The sequence below is a fragment of the Cyanistes caeruleus genome, chromosome 8 (assembly GCF_971803275.1).
Source record: "Cyanistes caeruleus chromosome 8, bCyaCae1.hap1.1, whole genome shotgun sequence".
NCBI lineage: Eukaryota > Metazoa > Chordata > Aves > Passeriformes > Paridae > Cyanistes > Cyanistes caeruleus.
In genome coordinates this window covers 25,195,331-25,210,942 of record NC_141708.1, presented here as the reverse complement: position 1 = coordinate 25,210,942, position 15,612 = coordinate 25,195,331, and the positions used below count along the sequence as shown (strand labels likewise).

Sequence of the window (15,612 nt, the reverse complement as noted above, 5' to 3'; positions counted from 1 at the left end):
CCTGACGAGAACATGCCCTTGCCCTCCCCCAGACTGTTCTGGCAAGCTCTCCTTGGGCTTCCCAGCAAGTGGGGCAATGTGTGCCTCCCCTAACCCTGATCCCAGCGCTGCCCTGGAGTGAGGCACACAGAAACAACCAGCAACACGCAGGCACACGGCTCTGTGCCTGACTCCAGGGCTTTTGCTCTCAGGAACCACAAGCAACAAGTAATTACCCGTGGTCTCCTGCAGAGAGAAATGTTCAGCTCCTGCCTCCCCTGGAAAACACTGCTTGTTATAAGTTTAGCAGTTCTTCTTGCAGGTAAGATATTCTTGAATATGACTAAAAATTATTTAAATAGGGCTGTCTTAAAGAAATGAAGGGCCTGCTTGAGGGCCCAACCCCAAAGAGGTGCTCACATTGCTGTTTCCAACAGATCAGTGTTTGTACAGATTATTCTCATTTGGGCCCAGATCCTCTCAGGTATACAAGTTAGTACTAGGACTGTGGGATAGGAGAGAGGCAGGATAGAAGGACAGTTCCTCTGGACAAGCAGTATTTGGGGTTTGTTCATGTGTCAGGAGGGACTATGACCTAGCTAAGTACCTGCTTCTGCTTGTCTTTTAGGTTTTACTGAAATGGGAGCTTTTGCCAGTCTAAGTGAATGCAAAAGTGCAACCATAGATGATGTGAATGGGAGTCTGCAGGTAAGAGTTTAGCTGACCCAGGGTCTGCTCTGCACCCACCTCCTGTGCTGCTGGGCTCCTGCCGTGTGTGCCTGCGCTGGCTGGACGAGCACAGCTCGTGTGTTGCTTTGGCAATGTACAGAGTGCATGCTGGGGAGGGGAGCCCCATGCAAGAGCAGAAAAACATTAGTGTCATCTGGCTTACCACAGCTTTGGTCCTGCTACTGCTCATCCAAAAAGTGTCCTTGTAGATATATTTTCCAGTTTTGCCCTGGTCCAGATACATGAAGTGGCTTGAACATAAGCAGTAGAGCAAGATAAGTAGCAATAGCTACCTAGAAATACATGAGTCTCTTGTTTACCTGTGCTCACAGACAGGTTAATTCTAAGGCTCCAAAGTCTTTCCTGTTCAGCTTAGACTTTTTCCTCCCGTAACTCCACAGAAATATTCAAAATGCTTGCCTGAAATGATTGCCAAGGGTGAAAAAGATTCAATCAACTTCCTGGCATGGAGACTGCAAGAAACACTTGATCTGCTGCGCCCTGTTCAAGAGCAGTGTGAGGCCCCTCCTCAACCAACGCTCCCCTCTGCTGGGCTTTGAACAAAGAGGCGGTGCAGAAGCACAAAGGAAATGTTTTCTTCTACAGAATGAACCGAGTTTATTGCTGCATTTATTTAGGGGAGGAGGGGCATAATCTAAGAGACCTCTCATCAACAGGGAGTGCTGGGACGGGGGAGGCAGAGCAGCACAAACAGGGGGGTGCTGCTGTCCCTGCAGCCCAGGCACTGGGGCTGAGCAGCTGCACAGTCACAGGGCCAGCAGGGCCTGTCTGCCCTCCAGCCAGAGCCTCTGTGCTGTCTCGGAGCTGGCATGACACTCATATTTCTCCAAAAAATATTTGGATAGTTTTGGCCACAGCAGCACTGAATGTCAGTGCTGTGAATGCAGATGCCACAGTGAGCTGCCTCTGAAGTCTAACTGGGGCTGACTGACCCCGTTGTCACAGTGACAAGTGAGGGAAAAATTCTGTGGGTGTGGCAAAAAAAGAAAAGAAAAAAGAAAAAAGTGGGGGTAGAAAAACATTTAAACAAGCAAAAATACTTGCTTTGATGATTCCAGCTAGTGGAGACAGGCCAATGAATGCGCTTGAGAATGGGAGGCTTTTATACTCACTTTCACGCTGATACACTGTTTTCTTACTCTCTTTCTTTTTTCTTTTTATCCACCCAAAAGTTTGCAAGCAGCTACCTCCGTGCCCACGCCCAGTGGCCCCAAAGAACGGGGGGCTGGTGTGTGTGACCATTGACAGCACTCAGTACTGCAAACCCATGTGCAACAAGGTAACATTCCTGCCTTACCCTGCATTGCTGCATCTATTCCTTCTTTTACAAGCGCTGATTTGGTAAAGCCTAATTTTGCTTGCTATACCTTTTTTATATCCCTCAGGGCTGGGAGAGGTTGCAGTGTTATATATCTATCTAAAAAATATACATTTATCTGCCCTGATTGTTTCTTCCCCTTGCAGTTACCATGACCCAAGGCAGGGTTTGTTTATTTTCTCCCCACTGTTGTTTCCCAAGGGTTATGACTTTGAGTTCCTCAGAAGCAGCAGGCTGTATGAAACGTGTGGCAATGCCACTGGGTTTTCCTGGACCACGCAGCTTGTCGGGGGAAAGGCACTGGCTGTTTGCAACCGTGAGTGCTTCTCAGATATATCTGCTCATGCGGACACGAGGCTCCCTCTCCTTTGTTCAAAAAAATGGGAGGAAAGAAAAGTTTCTGGTTTTGTGACAGCCTTGTCATGTGTGACATTGGCAGAGCCAGTGCTGAGCTGGCAAATTGATGGGTAAGAACACACATTAGCTTTAATACTCTCATGAAGGCATTGCTGTTTCTTCTTGGGGTACCAAATATGACATTTATGCAGATGTTTGTGGGAAGATGGACCTGTTTTATAAAAAATCCAGTAAATTGGTACCACCCTAACACAAACCCCATGTTGCATAAGGGTGTGTGACCTACTGGATGGCAGCAATAGGACATAAAACTGTTTATCTTTCAACAATACTTGAAGAATCTTAGCAAAATTGGCCAACACCTGTATGCACAGACAACAAAGCCCAGCAGCTGGGCCCCAGCCAGCAGTGCTGCCATCTTCGTGGCAGCCCAAGGACTGTAAGACTGCTCCCTTTGTATCCATTCCTCAATCTGTGACCCAAAGCAGGCTACATGACTCTGTTGTTATTGCCTTAATTTAAAAATAAATGTGTGTGTAGATACACAAATGGGACATCCTACCTCTCCTGTGCTTAATGGAAAGTATTTTCCTGTTTCACTGCCTAGTTGGCTAGTTGTTTTCCAAGGCTTACTAAAAGCAAGCAATCATCTAGGCACTGTTATTCCAAGCTGGAGACTTCAGTCTAGAAAATGGGAATGCTGGCACATGTTTAAAGACCAGGACAAAACTAAGCTAATTCAGCTGCCTATTTATTTATTTATTTGTTTGTTTATTGCCATCTTTGATCTTTTCCAGCCTCTGAAGTGGCCATCAGTGGAGCTAAATCTGCCTATTTCCCCAGCAACAGCAGCTGTGTGCACACGCTTGCCTTCCCTGAGAGCCAGGGAGAGCAGCTGGACATCTTCCTCAAGGAGCTCGCCGAGCAGGGCATGGACGGCTCCGGCCGGGACCAGGGGGCTGATTGTATCATCTGTGGTTACTAGCACACCAAGCAGCCTGGGCACAGCCCAGCCTCTGGCTGCACTTGGACAGCAGAAGCAGAGCAGTGAAATCACAGCTAACACATGTAAACACACTGCTTTTGCTTAGTGAAAGGGCTGGAGATGATAGTCATGACCTCAGCTTTGGGGTATGGGTATATAGGTTAAATCTAATCCCACAGCTCATGGCAGAAGAGTTTCAAAGAGGGAAGACCACTTTTATGGCTCAAATTTATCTAGCTGGAATTAAATAAGAACTACTGGGTTTTTTTTTTAATGGATGCCTTCTTATTGGCTTGAATTCTTCATGATCTCTGAAGATAGTGATAACACTGATTGTTATCAAAAATTGTCCCGTGTCAGAGGTCATCTTTACTGAGAAAGGACCACACTTTTGCTCACTTACAATCGCTAGTTAATCACTATTATTGCTCTGATGACCATTAAAGCTGTGTGACAGCAGTCCCTGGCTGTAGGGGTATAATACTTTATCCACTTGCTTGCTTGGTTGGGGCTTAGAACAGCAGCAGAAAACCTGCCCATTTGTCCTGGCACTAAGTGAAGGTGAAGATCAAAGGCAACTCAGCACTGGTGATCCAGCTTATCTGTGGAGCTGTAGCTACTAAACAACGTGCATGTGAATTATTATGAAATATAAACAAGAAACTTAGTTACTGCTTGATTGGTTTTCAGTGCAATCTATGCTTGGGGTAATATTTTAATTTTCTTCTGTTGAGCAAACAGTAAAGCTATAGATCTGAAGACAGACAGCTCATCTGTTTGTGTTTCCTTTCTCTTTTTCACCTTTTCCCTATTTCTGTCACTACCACAGTTTTGTGGTACATGATGTAAGATTGACCCTTACCTCATTAATCAGATAAATGATTCAAATATATATATTTACATACTTCTATGCCAGGCTCAGAATCGAGTCATTACAAGCAGAAAACCCCATAAATAACCCTAGTTGCTTTAGGGACCAGAAGCAGACAGTCGTATGACAATGAGTAGAGCAGACAATTACACCAGGAAAGGGATAAGGTGGCTGCTTTGGCTGCTTATAAACCATGTGGCAATAATTTAAGTCATTGTGCTGGAGACAAAAGTGCTGTAGTCTTAATGAAAAATGATGAGTTCTGAATCATTGCGTTTTTTTTGGGTTTTAAAAAAAAATATTTATTTCTGGCAAACAAATGATCTCTATCAAATGAAATGATAATGTTTTGAAGTCTTTCCAGACAAATCATTATAAACCGATGCTCAGATAAAATATCTGGAGTACTTTGCAGCGTAATTTTTCTACTGGTGCTAAACCCTATTTTTTCTCTCAATTTTGTTAATCTATTCTAGTGACTTTCCAAAGAAAACAACAAAAGAAAAGTCACTCATATTTTATTTCATGAGGAAATCAAGCCTGTAAACTAACAGAAACTATTTAATTTGTGGGTCAGAAATCATCATAGTTGAGTTTCACACAGTGAAGTGGAAGAATTAGGCTGGAAAGCTTGAATTATCATCTGTCATGAACCTGATATTAAGCTGGAGATTGGGTTGCTGCTGGGATGTTTCTCAAAAACTTGCAGAGAAGTTTTGTTCTATTCTCACCACCTGAGTTCTTATTTATATATGAGACAGGGAGTAGACTCAATAAGCCCATATGACACAGTTAAAACCTAAAGTAAATTTAATCATGTTATTTCCCAGAGTACACTTGCATAATTTAATTCATGTAAATGGATGCTGTGTGTTTGCATTAACTTCTTGTTGGTGTCTGGCCTGGCCTGTCTGAGCATTGGACCATTCCTCGTGCTCCTGCTCTAAAGCCAGGATGGGGTAGGCTTTGTTCCAGCACTAGGGGGTTGAGGAGAGAGGAAAATTCATATAGAAGGGAAGAACTTAAGAACATTTTTAACCATTAAGTTTTCAGATCAAACAACAGAAAAAGGGTAGACTTATTTATTGTACCTTTCTCTGAAATTTTATTTATTTTTTAGGTTTTGCAATACAACCAGACTAAACTACTGCCTCCCCAGAGTATACTGCATGCTTTTGATAAGTCCACCTGTCAGTCAGCTAATATTTACAGTGTAACTATAGAGAGGGAGGCTTTCCTGATATTAATTAAGGGAATACAGTGCTGCCTTATCCTTGCTTCTCTTTCAGTCCATTATAACACAGGAGAAGAACTCAGTCTAGGAACTGAGCCAACAACAGTGATTACAACCCAGCCAAAAAATGGAAGGCAAAGTGCTGAGAGCTGCAGCTCATGACGACAAAATCACACACGTTCTCTTTCCACAGGAACTTAGTAGCAACAGACTGGTAGACCCACTGTTTTTGGGTGGATCACAGGTAGTGAGAGTGATCCTGAGAGATGTTATCATTGTGAACCATCCTCAGGGCACAGGTGGTGCAGCAGGAGTGGCTCACACCGAGCCTTGCAGTGAAATCTGCGGCACACGCTTCATTCTCCAGATCACCACTGCAGCGGGGGGCAGCAGCATCAGGAAACTCATTACCAGCACTGCAGCAAAAATGACCAGCAGGATTTCCCACGGGGCCAGGATTGTTTCCACCATCGTTTCCTCCATGTCAAGAGTCTGAAGCTGTTAAGCAAAAAATATGCTGCATTATTTATTTGCAAATAGGAATTATGTCTGAATGGATGTGTTTGTTTTAGCCAGCATAGGGGTGTCAGTCTCTTTGGCCTATTCCTTTCTCAGCCTGATGAATAAACCCATTTCCTGGGCTGCAGACCCCAGAAGAGCTCTTCCTCTTTCTGTGTCCACAGAAGTCTCCATAGAGCATCAGCCTGCCTTTCCCCCTTGGCTCAGCTGCAGTTGCTGGTGCTGGTATGAGACTCCCTGTCCACCCTAAAGCACAGTTCCTAACCCCTGGGGAAGCCTTTCCCCTTAAAATTTTGATTTCTAAGACCCTCTTCTCCCACTTAGGGCATCATTACACAAAATGATTACTATACTGACATGTATCAAAGCCAAGGATGAAAATAAAAGGAGATGATGGAAAGGAGAATAGGAAATTGAACGGAAAATATACAAAATGCAATATGCAAAATATGAAAATATGCATCAGAATGCATATTTTATCTATTTCCATGTGTAATGCTTTAGAAAGAGCAGGGTGTTTAGGAAGGAGTTAAATCATGTCGATTTTGTCAAGTGCTAACAGGTGTGTCCTAGGGAAGGCAGTGTTCAATTCCTGCCACAGGACCCACACGCCTGAGAGCCATCAGGACTGCAAGTCCTCTTCCAGGACCCACCCACCTGAAAGCTGCACAGTGGGTGAATAAAAGGAGGTGCCAGGGGATGAAGAGGATTTTTTTCTCCACAACCCCTTGTACCAGTAGTGAGGAGGTTCTCTAAGGGGCTGCAGTGCTGCCCACACTGTGGGAACTGGGGCTACAACTCACCAGAGGAGGTCTCAGATTTGTCCAAGTATGAGCTCTCCTGGGTGTTTGTTACTAAATCCTAACCTTTATGTAAAGGTGAAGATGGAAACAGGGTTGACAGAATATGTATGTCTAAGGAAAGTGGAAAATTTGAATAATTTCCAGCAATTGTGTACATGACTGTGTTAAAATTACAATTAGCTCAATATTATTTTTATTTGTTTTTTCTGTGGTTTGTGAGGTGAGTCACTATATGTCTGATAACAAATCTTGGAGGATTTAAGCCATTATATCCTTAATGAAGCCTAGCTATCCATTAAGTAGACTCCTAGTGGAGTTCACCTTGGCTGCTGTGTCACATTCTAGTTAGAGTAATCTCAAATCTTACAATGACAGAAAAAGTACAGGGGCTGCAGCTGGACCCCCCTAGCTCAGGGCCTGGAGCACTCTCAGCTGCTCTCTTCTTACCAGTGAAGCCACATACCTGAGGCAGGATGGTGACTTGAGCTGGAATGCTGCCCACCAGGTTCATTCCCTGAAGTGGGTTGTGCTCTGTGTCTGTTTTCACCCAAACTATAAAACAGCTGCTTGATTTTGTGTGTGTTTGTGGGCTCTGACCATAGTTCTGCTGATGTGGGCTGTGCTGCAAAGCCCATCAGGCTCTGTGATACTCTGACCTTTCCTCTGGCAGCCTTTGGAATTATTCTCCCGTGTTGGAGAGGGATTGTTTTTTTGCTCAGGGAGCTTCCTTGTGCTGCTTCATTGCTGCCTAAAGCTGCTGCCCAGGGAATGTCACAGGTCCTTGGGTGTTAATAGGGGTGTCTTAGAGAGTGCAGTGCTCAATATAATTCCTTCCACAGGACCCACACACCTGAAAGTCATAAGGCCAGCCAGTCCTTTGTCAGATCCCATACACCTGAAAGCTACATTAGCCTCCTGTCTGCTAATTTGAATATCTTTGTCAATTAACTCCTTTAAATATCTCTATTTCTGACTTGCTTTGTGGTCCTTTTTTCCTGCCTTTTTCTCTGACAGGCATCTTCGCTAAAGCTCTTGCTGTTTGTTACTTTTGCTTTGTTTCCTAGCTTTTGTTTCAAATCTTGCTGTTGTTTAATTTCCTTCACTTTTCCCCTCTCAGTTTGTTGTATTTCCCTATTTTGAAAATTCAGTCATGGTTTGCATGGGAAATCCCTGTCCCCATTCTCTGCTCTATTGATTCCTCACTAGTGTCAGGATCTGGGGTGAAAAAAACAAAATCCATTGAGAGCATCCACTGCTCTGCCAGCAGCCAGATCTGGTGGGGTGAGAGCACTGCCCCTTTCCTTAAACCCTGGCTGTGAGGGAAGGTCACACCAGGTATTTTTGTACAAAACAAACCTCCAGTGATTTTCATCTGGACTATATACCAATCTGTGTAAGAAAGAGACCCCAAGAGAGAGTGGATGCTGAGGGTGAAGGAAGGCTCTACTTTTTTCCTGTGCTGAGAAAGCAAATGCTGTGGTTTGAAGTGGAGGAGGTGGGGTGTGCTGAGCACATACCCCTCTCCTTCATCCCTTGGTGGAGATGACATAACCCATTTCTGTGCTTGGATCAGGAGCTGCTGTCCTGCCAGCTGTACCCAGGCAGTGAAACCCGGGCTGGACAAAGCAGCCCTGCCTGGGACTGTGGGGGGAGCACTGCAGGGTTTCCATCTGCCGTGGCCCTCGGTGAGGATGATATGGCAGATGCAATTGGGAAGTGATGGGAAGGTTTGTGGTAGTGTTGAGGCAGCTCTGAGGATTTGAGGATGTGCAGCTCAAGGCTGTAAGCTGCTGCTGACTAGGAAGTCATGCTAAGTGTTACATAAAGTCTCCTAAGTGTCTATTTGTTCTGCATTAACCTATTCTAAACTTTTCTTGTACTTGTGTTCTCATGCCCTAAGGCGTTTCTTAGCTTGAGTGAGTGCTGCACAGCCTCAAGGCACAATATGCAGTGTGCTTTGGTCTTTGGGGGGCTGAATGCAACAACCCTGCGGCTGTGACAAAAGGTTGTGTCATAAGTCAGTATTACAATATACATCGTTTTCAGTAAGATAATAAAAAATAAGGCACATTAATGAAAGCAGAACTCATCTTGAAGGGAACATGGGTGCACTGCCAAGTGAAGCTGTTCACTGTGGTGCTGTGAAACCAGCAGAGGCTGCAGGCCAGAACTCAGTGCCCTTCTGAATACTGCAGGCCTATCTCAGCCAGCCCATTCTCATCAGCACAGCTGTAAAAGGTCTGGGACTGCTCTACTAATGAGCTGTTTCTCACAGGGACACAGTATTTGATTATGGGGGGACATAAGTGAATCAAAATAGTGGTCAACCAAAACATAGCTCTGGAAATACAAAGTCTTTAGAGTAAGTGCGTACTGTCACCGGAGCTTTGGGAGTTCTTTATCTCAACTAAAATCCTCATCAGTGAATGAGTAAACATGTCAGATCTGGTCTCTAAACCAAAAAAATAATTTATATTGAAGTTTGTTCTAGATCTATCCCTAAATTTAAGAAGTGGATAGATGAGTAAGGGTGCTTGCTAAAATTTGAATGCATTGAATGACATGCAATAAATGACTCATTTAGAGAACTATACAATAAATAAGGCAGTTGGGGAGGGGAGGAAAAGGAGGCCTATTAGAGGTGTGATTTGTGATTGTACCTTCCATTTCCAATGTTTCATTTAAGATTTGCCTGAAGGCTATACAAATTGAGGTGGGATTTTTTTCTATACTATAGTTGATGAAAGACCATTCTGGATACCAAAGGTGGCTTAATCCTAGCACAGTGGACAGAATATTTTCATAGTAAAACTACAATTCTATCCTCTAACCCTCCAGAGAAAACAAGTATTAAACTTATATAATCTTGGACATGAAGCTGATATTCTTCACTAACATCATATATTTAATACAATCTAAAGCAGACCCTATAAAAATGTATCCTAGATTGTGGATTGCTTTTCTGCTCCTTTTATCTTAGCAAAGATTCAATTTTGAGTTGCAATACTTGAAGGCCATGGCACACAACTCTTGCAGAGGGCTGTACAAGCAGGAAACAAAATACTTTAAGTGTTTTTAGCTGATGTGCTGTGTGCTGGCTTATGGCCTGCTGCAATATAGAAAAGCCAGAAAACACTGATTTGAAGCCTTACCTTTTGATTATTAGGAAAAAGAGCAAAACCACATGGAGGGGGACAGTGACGTACTCTGTGTTGCTGCTGTCTTGCAGTGGAGTGGATGGGCAGGATGCTGCCTTGGGGCCTCTGCCCTCCAAGGAATCCACCCCAGTCCTTCCAGCCAGCTGGAACTAAGAATGGTTTTCCTGCCTGCGGTGTTGAATGTGGTCTTTGCTAGCTGTAATGAACATAGGTTAAAAAGGCAGTTATTGTTCTCTGCTAACCTTGTTTCCCCCTGCCCACTCCAAGTTACACATGGATATCTTCATTTTAGAGTACTAACAATAGGGAGACCCTTCCAAAAACCCAGATATATTTATCCCTCTATCACACAGTTATACTTCCTCAATGTCCAATTGTCCAACAAATGCTGAAGGTAGCAATACTGTTAGAAAAAAAAAGGGCTTATTTGCAGTCTACAGAAATAAGTGTGAAGGTTCAAGACAACCCTCTGAATCTTACAGTAACGTTAGTTATTGTAACTTGAGAAGTTTTCCTGAGCAAGATGCTTTTGGGAGTTGGTAACCTCCTAGTCTGTAACTTGCTCTTGGTTGTGGTTTCTTTGAAAATGTATTGCATAGGGCTAAAAGATGAACCACTATCTGAATTAGCACCTAGTTATTTAATTTATTAGCTTCCAAACTACAGAATTATTTGCTATCATATAATAATTTTTACTCTTTGCCTGGAAAGTCACAAATCTAGTACTGCTGGCTGAGCTCTGGAAATAGAAAAACAAGTTTTAAAACTTTGGGAGCCCAGTAAAATTGTAAGTGCAGCTATCAAATGGCAGAATGGATTGATGTCTGCAAGGCCTGTTTTATATCCGTGAATATTTATATTTTCTTTTGTTTCTAGCAGATATTCTGGTTAGTAGCTACAGCACTTAATGTCAGTCAAAGACTTTGTGAAATCAAGCGACGGTTCTCAGCTCTTACTTTGGTGGAGATCAATGCAGTTAGAGTGGATTAAAAAACACAATCAACAGTACAAAACCATATAAAATTTCTATAAAGTACAAAACAATATATCTGAAATATTTAAGACTGATTATTAGTGATATCTTCACACAAATTTTGATTTATTATTAGGTCAGCAATTCCACTAGATTCTGCTATTAAGTGTATCAGATAAAACCACATGAACCATATTGAATTTCCAATATCTTCTACAAACAGGGCTTGTAGCTGCTTATGTGGGGAGGGGTTTTATTATCTGCACCTGAGAGCTGCTCAGTCAGATACAAAGACAGGCTCCCAGCTGCTTTAGCACAACTGGAGCTGAGAAAATTTTGCTCTGTGTTGCAGAGGTGTGACCACTCTTCTCCCAGGCACACGCTTATTTTAGAGGAAGAACAAGCTGAAAGGGGTAAACCAACAACAACAACGAACTTGTTCTGCTTCATTTCCACTCAGTGATATAAATATTTGCCCTTCAAGTGGGGAAAACAAGTGCTACTGCGTACTTGTTCTCTAACTTTACTGCCAGCTTCCTGCTAACACTCCAAGATAATTCCCCTTGGCTGGTTTTGTGAAGAGGTCACGGCTGCTGCTGCAGCGTCCTCAGTGTGCCCCGTAACCCGGTGCAACACAGTAAAGGAATTCATTCCCCTGACTCTGTGTTACAAACAGAGCAAGCAAATGGCAGGAGCAGGAAAAGTTCTCACACCTGGATGTCTGGCACAGTGATGGACTTGAAAAGAGGGTGGTGATCAAGAGATAACTACATTGCAAGTTAAAATTGTCACTAAAAAGTCCTGAAAGAACCAGAAATCAAATTAATGAGTTTAGTACCTTAGGGAAAAGGCTTCATTTCAACTGTGTAAAACCTTAAAAAAAAGGTCTAATAATGCTACTTTGGTCTCTAGAGGGTCAAACCTTTCAAACCAAAAGTGTATGAAAGCACTTAGAATCATTAAAATATTAACAGAAATTTCACTGAATATTTTTGTTATAAATATCTCCCTCTACAAGTAACTAAAGTATTAATTAAAATATTTCAGTATTCATTTTCTAAAGGATTTCAGCCTTTATAAGGCATGCAGCAGTTTAGTCTGATTATTTTTAAGTCAAATCTGCATTTATCTTTCAGCGAGTAAAGTCACTGTAGGATACAAATCCAGCTTAAGATATTTTAATGTGAAATTTGGGTTCAGAAATTAAATGTATAAAACCTGGGGGAAGATTTTTAAAACCAAAATTGTGATGAAGGCAGACTATTTAATAGACAGAACTAGCATAGCAAACTGTTGGGATTAAGCTGATCAAGCCCTTAGTTTCATCTTGCTTCCAAATGTAATTGTAATCAGGTGACTACAATGAAAGTTAAAAATGCAAGAAGAGTTTTTCAGCTGTTGTTTAAATCACACTTTTCTGGACCTATAAATTCAGATTTTTGTATTTTGTCTGAAAAGATGGTTTTGTGCTCTCATGGATAACACATTGTGGCATATGTCTGTTAGGTTTCTGGTTCTTGAATGTGTAGCAGCGAGGAGATACCTACATCTGAGTCAAATACATCTCTTCTGAAACATTTAGATTTTAAATGTTTTTGAATAAACTTATACGAGCTGGAGGTGTGCTAACTGTAAAAGGAGAATAAAGGACTGCCTTATGCAGTCCACTTACATAATTCTAACAATTTAGCAAACTATTTCGCACTTTAATTATGTGAATAGGAACTCTAGATTCTTCAAACCTTCCCCGCTGACAACCTTTCACCCAAACCAGGAGTATTTTAGCTATCCCCCTTATTTTTCTAGACAGGCATCAGAGCAGTTGAGTTTGTGTGGAGGGCTTTTGTCTTTCCCTGGCTCCCTGGAAGTAGGCATCGGTATTTGTGCCCGCTCTTACCTCCTCAGCGGCCCGGGGTGTCCGGCAGGCGCTGCCCCGGGCCCGAGCGGCTCTGCCGGCCGCATCCCGGGAGGGCCGGGCGGGCTCCCCGCGGCTGTGCCGGGCTCAGGTGAGAGCCGCAGGGTGCTCGGGAGCTTGTTTGTACAGCAGTGCCTCTATCGCCTCCCACTCGGTGCTCTTAAAGTGGCACAAGCCTTCCCGAGGAGGCGAGGGAGCCGCTCTGCCCTGGCTGCGGCCTGCTCAGGCCAGGGGATAGCTGGCTCTTGACACGCTCAGCCTGCTTCAGGAGGCTTGCTTGCAGTGAAAAATAAAGGCTCGTTTTTCACCAGAAAACCACTTGGGCTTTCCTTGTAAATCATCTTATTTACTCACAAGTACTCTTATTAAGTAACTCATTCTTTATGGGTTATTATGGACAGCATGTGCAGCCTTCAGAAGTATGAAGGCTGATGCCCCTAAGTTTATTGCTGATCCAAGCTGCTCATACACCCAACTCTCTTCCACCTATGTCTATTCAACAACCCACTTGCTACTTAACAGCTTAGCTTTATTTAAACATTTGAAAAATCACAGCCACGCTCAGGCTGCTGCAGTATCTGTTACATGAAGTGCATGTAAAAACCTCTTCAGAGGCTTTGCTAAGCCAGCTCTGGCTCCTCTCCACGCTGCTGTGGAGGTGGCACTACCCAGGCCCTGAGAAGTGGCCCTCCTGCCTGAGCACACTGCTGCATCTGGCTCTTGACAAGAGAAGATGTGAAGGCCAAACTGTAGCCTGCATTAAAAATCGAACAGTGAAGCCTGTGGGACTGTCTGTGCTGGGATGGACACATCCAAAGGGCTGTACAGAGCTTCAGATTGCAGGGATGTCCCTTTAGACCTCAGACCCACACAAACATCAACACAGTTTTCGGTTTCTTCCGAAGAAGAAAAAAATATTAACGAGGGTATTTTCACAGAAAATAACAACTGTTAAGAATAATTTTTCACATGATGGGTATTTTTATTTTATAGGACTCAAAACAATTTCCTGAGTGGGTGGGTGGAGAAATTGTTTTCCACTGTACAAGGCAGAATCAGTAACACTTTTCCCCTCAGAACCTGACACAGTGGCTTCCACCTTGCTTGATATTTGACACTAATATTTCATCTTGCTAAAATCAAATTCCTTGTTAAGATGCTTTCCAAGAAACCTGTTTATCCTGTTCTTTTACTAAGTCTTCAGATTAATACAATTTTAACTTTGCTTATTTCTAGTGGTGGTACTATTAATCCTATAACTGAAAGTAGGAAAGTGCCTACCATTGACTGAAAATTGAATATCACAGAGTTTGGCTTGTCAGCATGCTGGGTGGTCCAGAATATTCACAAGTACTAGTAAATACAGGCCAAATAGTGGCAGTTTTTAAAAGCACAACTAGTATTTAAAGTTAGGATAGGGTGGATTAAGCTTCTAAAATATGTTCACAAATGTTTCAGGAAACGGCTTTTGAAGTAAATGCTTGCTAGGATTTCCCAAGGCTGTCTTTTTACAAATCAGTGGAATGCTGTACAGCCCTCTCATTCAGATTTAGGAAACAAATTCAGTGCCCAAATGCTGCCTTTCAGGCCAAGACTGCTGTTTCTAGACCTGCCTACTGTCAGCAGTTGTTGAAGGTGGCAGCTTCAGGCAGGGTGACAAACATTTGCTTTGAGGTTTTGTGTTCTCATCCCAGTCCCATGAGCAGCTACAGCATCTCAACAGGGCATCTGCAGCTTTGGAGGAACAAAGTCCTTTACTCTCTTCACTAGGAGCCCACAGGGAAAAAGCCCACAAATGGGGCCGTGCTGGAATATTGCTGTGGCACATCTTCATTAGACTAACACTGAAGGTTGCTGCTTTCTTTCACACACCTGAAAATAGCTTTAATTTTGAGACAACTCTGTGATCCCCTGGAGATTAGCAGGATAAAATAAAAAGAACTTACCACGGCTTTAAATGTTTGGTGGTGCTGGGCTGTGTGTCCAACTTCATTCTCAGGCTGATGGTAATCACTGTAAATTTCTTAAACTTTATTGGAATATGATGAGTGGAAAATTACTACATGAGATGATGCCTGTGATCCTGTTTCCTTGTGCTCGTGGCAGAGTTAATTTCACAACAGGAGTCACGCAAGGCTGAAGACTGGGCAGGTGAGCTGATGGGTGCAGGCAGATACTGTTGAGCTGTAAAACGTTTGTAAGAATAACTTGAAAGTAAAACAGTGCCACATGGACTCCTGAATCTTCATTTCCCCTCTATGTACCTTTTTCATCTGGGTTAACAGAGCAGTCTATCTAGACCTTACATGATATGGGATTCAGCAGTTTATACTTTGGCTGTGCTGTCCAGAATAAGGTATTTGTTAACAGCCTGGAGATCTCCTTTCATGCCAAACAGATGCATGGATAAAGAGGACTTTGCTCACAAAAGTTTTATCTTTGCATATGTTGAAGTTACTTTATAGCTCTTGGAAACAAGGTCCTATTTAGTGTGCTTTGTGATGAAGGATTTGAACACTGCTGGAGGGAGGAATTGATTCTACCTGTGGAGGTGGGCACCTGCAGGCACTAGGCTGTTCAAGCAGAAAGGTGTCTTGGTTTCACACCAATCTTGTCATATTAATTTTCCTAATACCTAAAAGACAAGCAGCTTAGTTTGCAGAGAATAACAGCAAGAATGATTCACAGGCCCTGACATCAAGCAGAGGGCTGAAAGAAGGCCAGGAAGACCCATTCCTTGTCACAGAGCA

The 15,612-nt window shown here is 43.0% G+C and overlaps 1 protein-coding gene and 1 long non-coding RNA gene across 2 annotated transcripts; one reads left to right on the top strand and one right to left on the bottom strand.

Moving 5' to 3' along the window:
• The first annotated feature begins 219 nt into the window (after nt 1-219).
• Nucleotides 220-4,299, top strand: LOC111931013 (uncharacterized). The gene is made up of 6 exons (XM_023929313.2): nt 220-301; nt 608-687; nt 1,110-1,224; nt 1,902-2,008; nt 2,249-2,363; nt 3,202-4,299. Exons 1-6 carry the CDS (start codon nt 238-240, stop codon nt 3,387-3,389), a joined length of 669 nt encoding a protein of 222 aa, XP_023785081.2. The 5' UTR covers nt 220-237; the 3' UTR covers nt 3,390-4,299.
• Nucleotides 4,300-5,052: 753 nt separating this feature from the next.
• Nucleotides 5,053-13,525, bottom strand: LOC111931015 (uncharacterized). Its single transcript, XR_002865398.2, has 3 exons — nt 12,845-13,525; nt 9,969-10,170; nt 5,053-5,992 (listed from the first exon to the last, which is right to left on the bottom strand). It is a non-coding gene; the product is annotated as an uncharacterized LOC111931015 (long non-coding RNA).
• Between the last annotated feature and the right edge of the window lie 2,087 nt (nt 13,526-15,612).

What these genes read in the sequence shown, in the direction of transcription:
- LOC111931013 (XM_023929313.2), top strand. Translation starts at nt 238, where the DNA reads ATGTTCAGCTCCTGCCTCCCCTGGAAAACACTGCTTGTTATAAGTTTA. An exon ending in GCGCCCTGTTCAAGAGCAGT is followed by an intron (nt 1,225 to 1,901) that starts GTGAGGCCCCTC and finishes TCCACCCAAAAG; the next exon opens with TTTGCAAGCAGCTACCTCCG. An exon ending in GCAAACCCATGTGCAACAAG is followed by an intron (nt 2,009 to 2,248) that starts GTAACATTCCTG and finishes TTGTTTCCCAAG; the next exon opens with GGTTATGACTTTGAGTTCCT.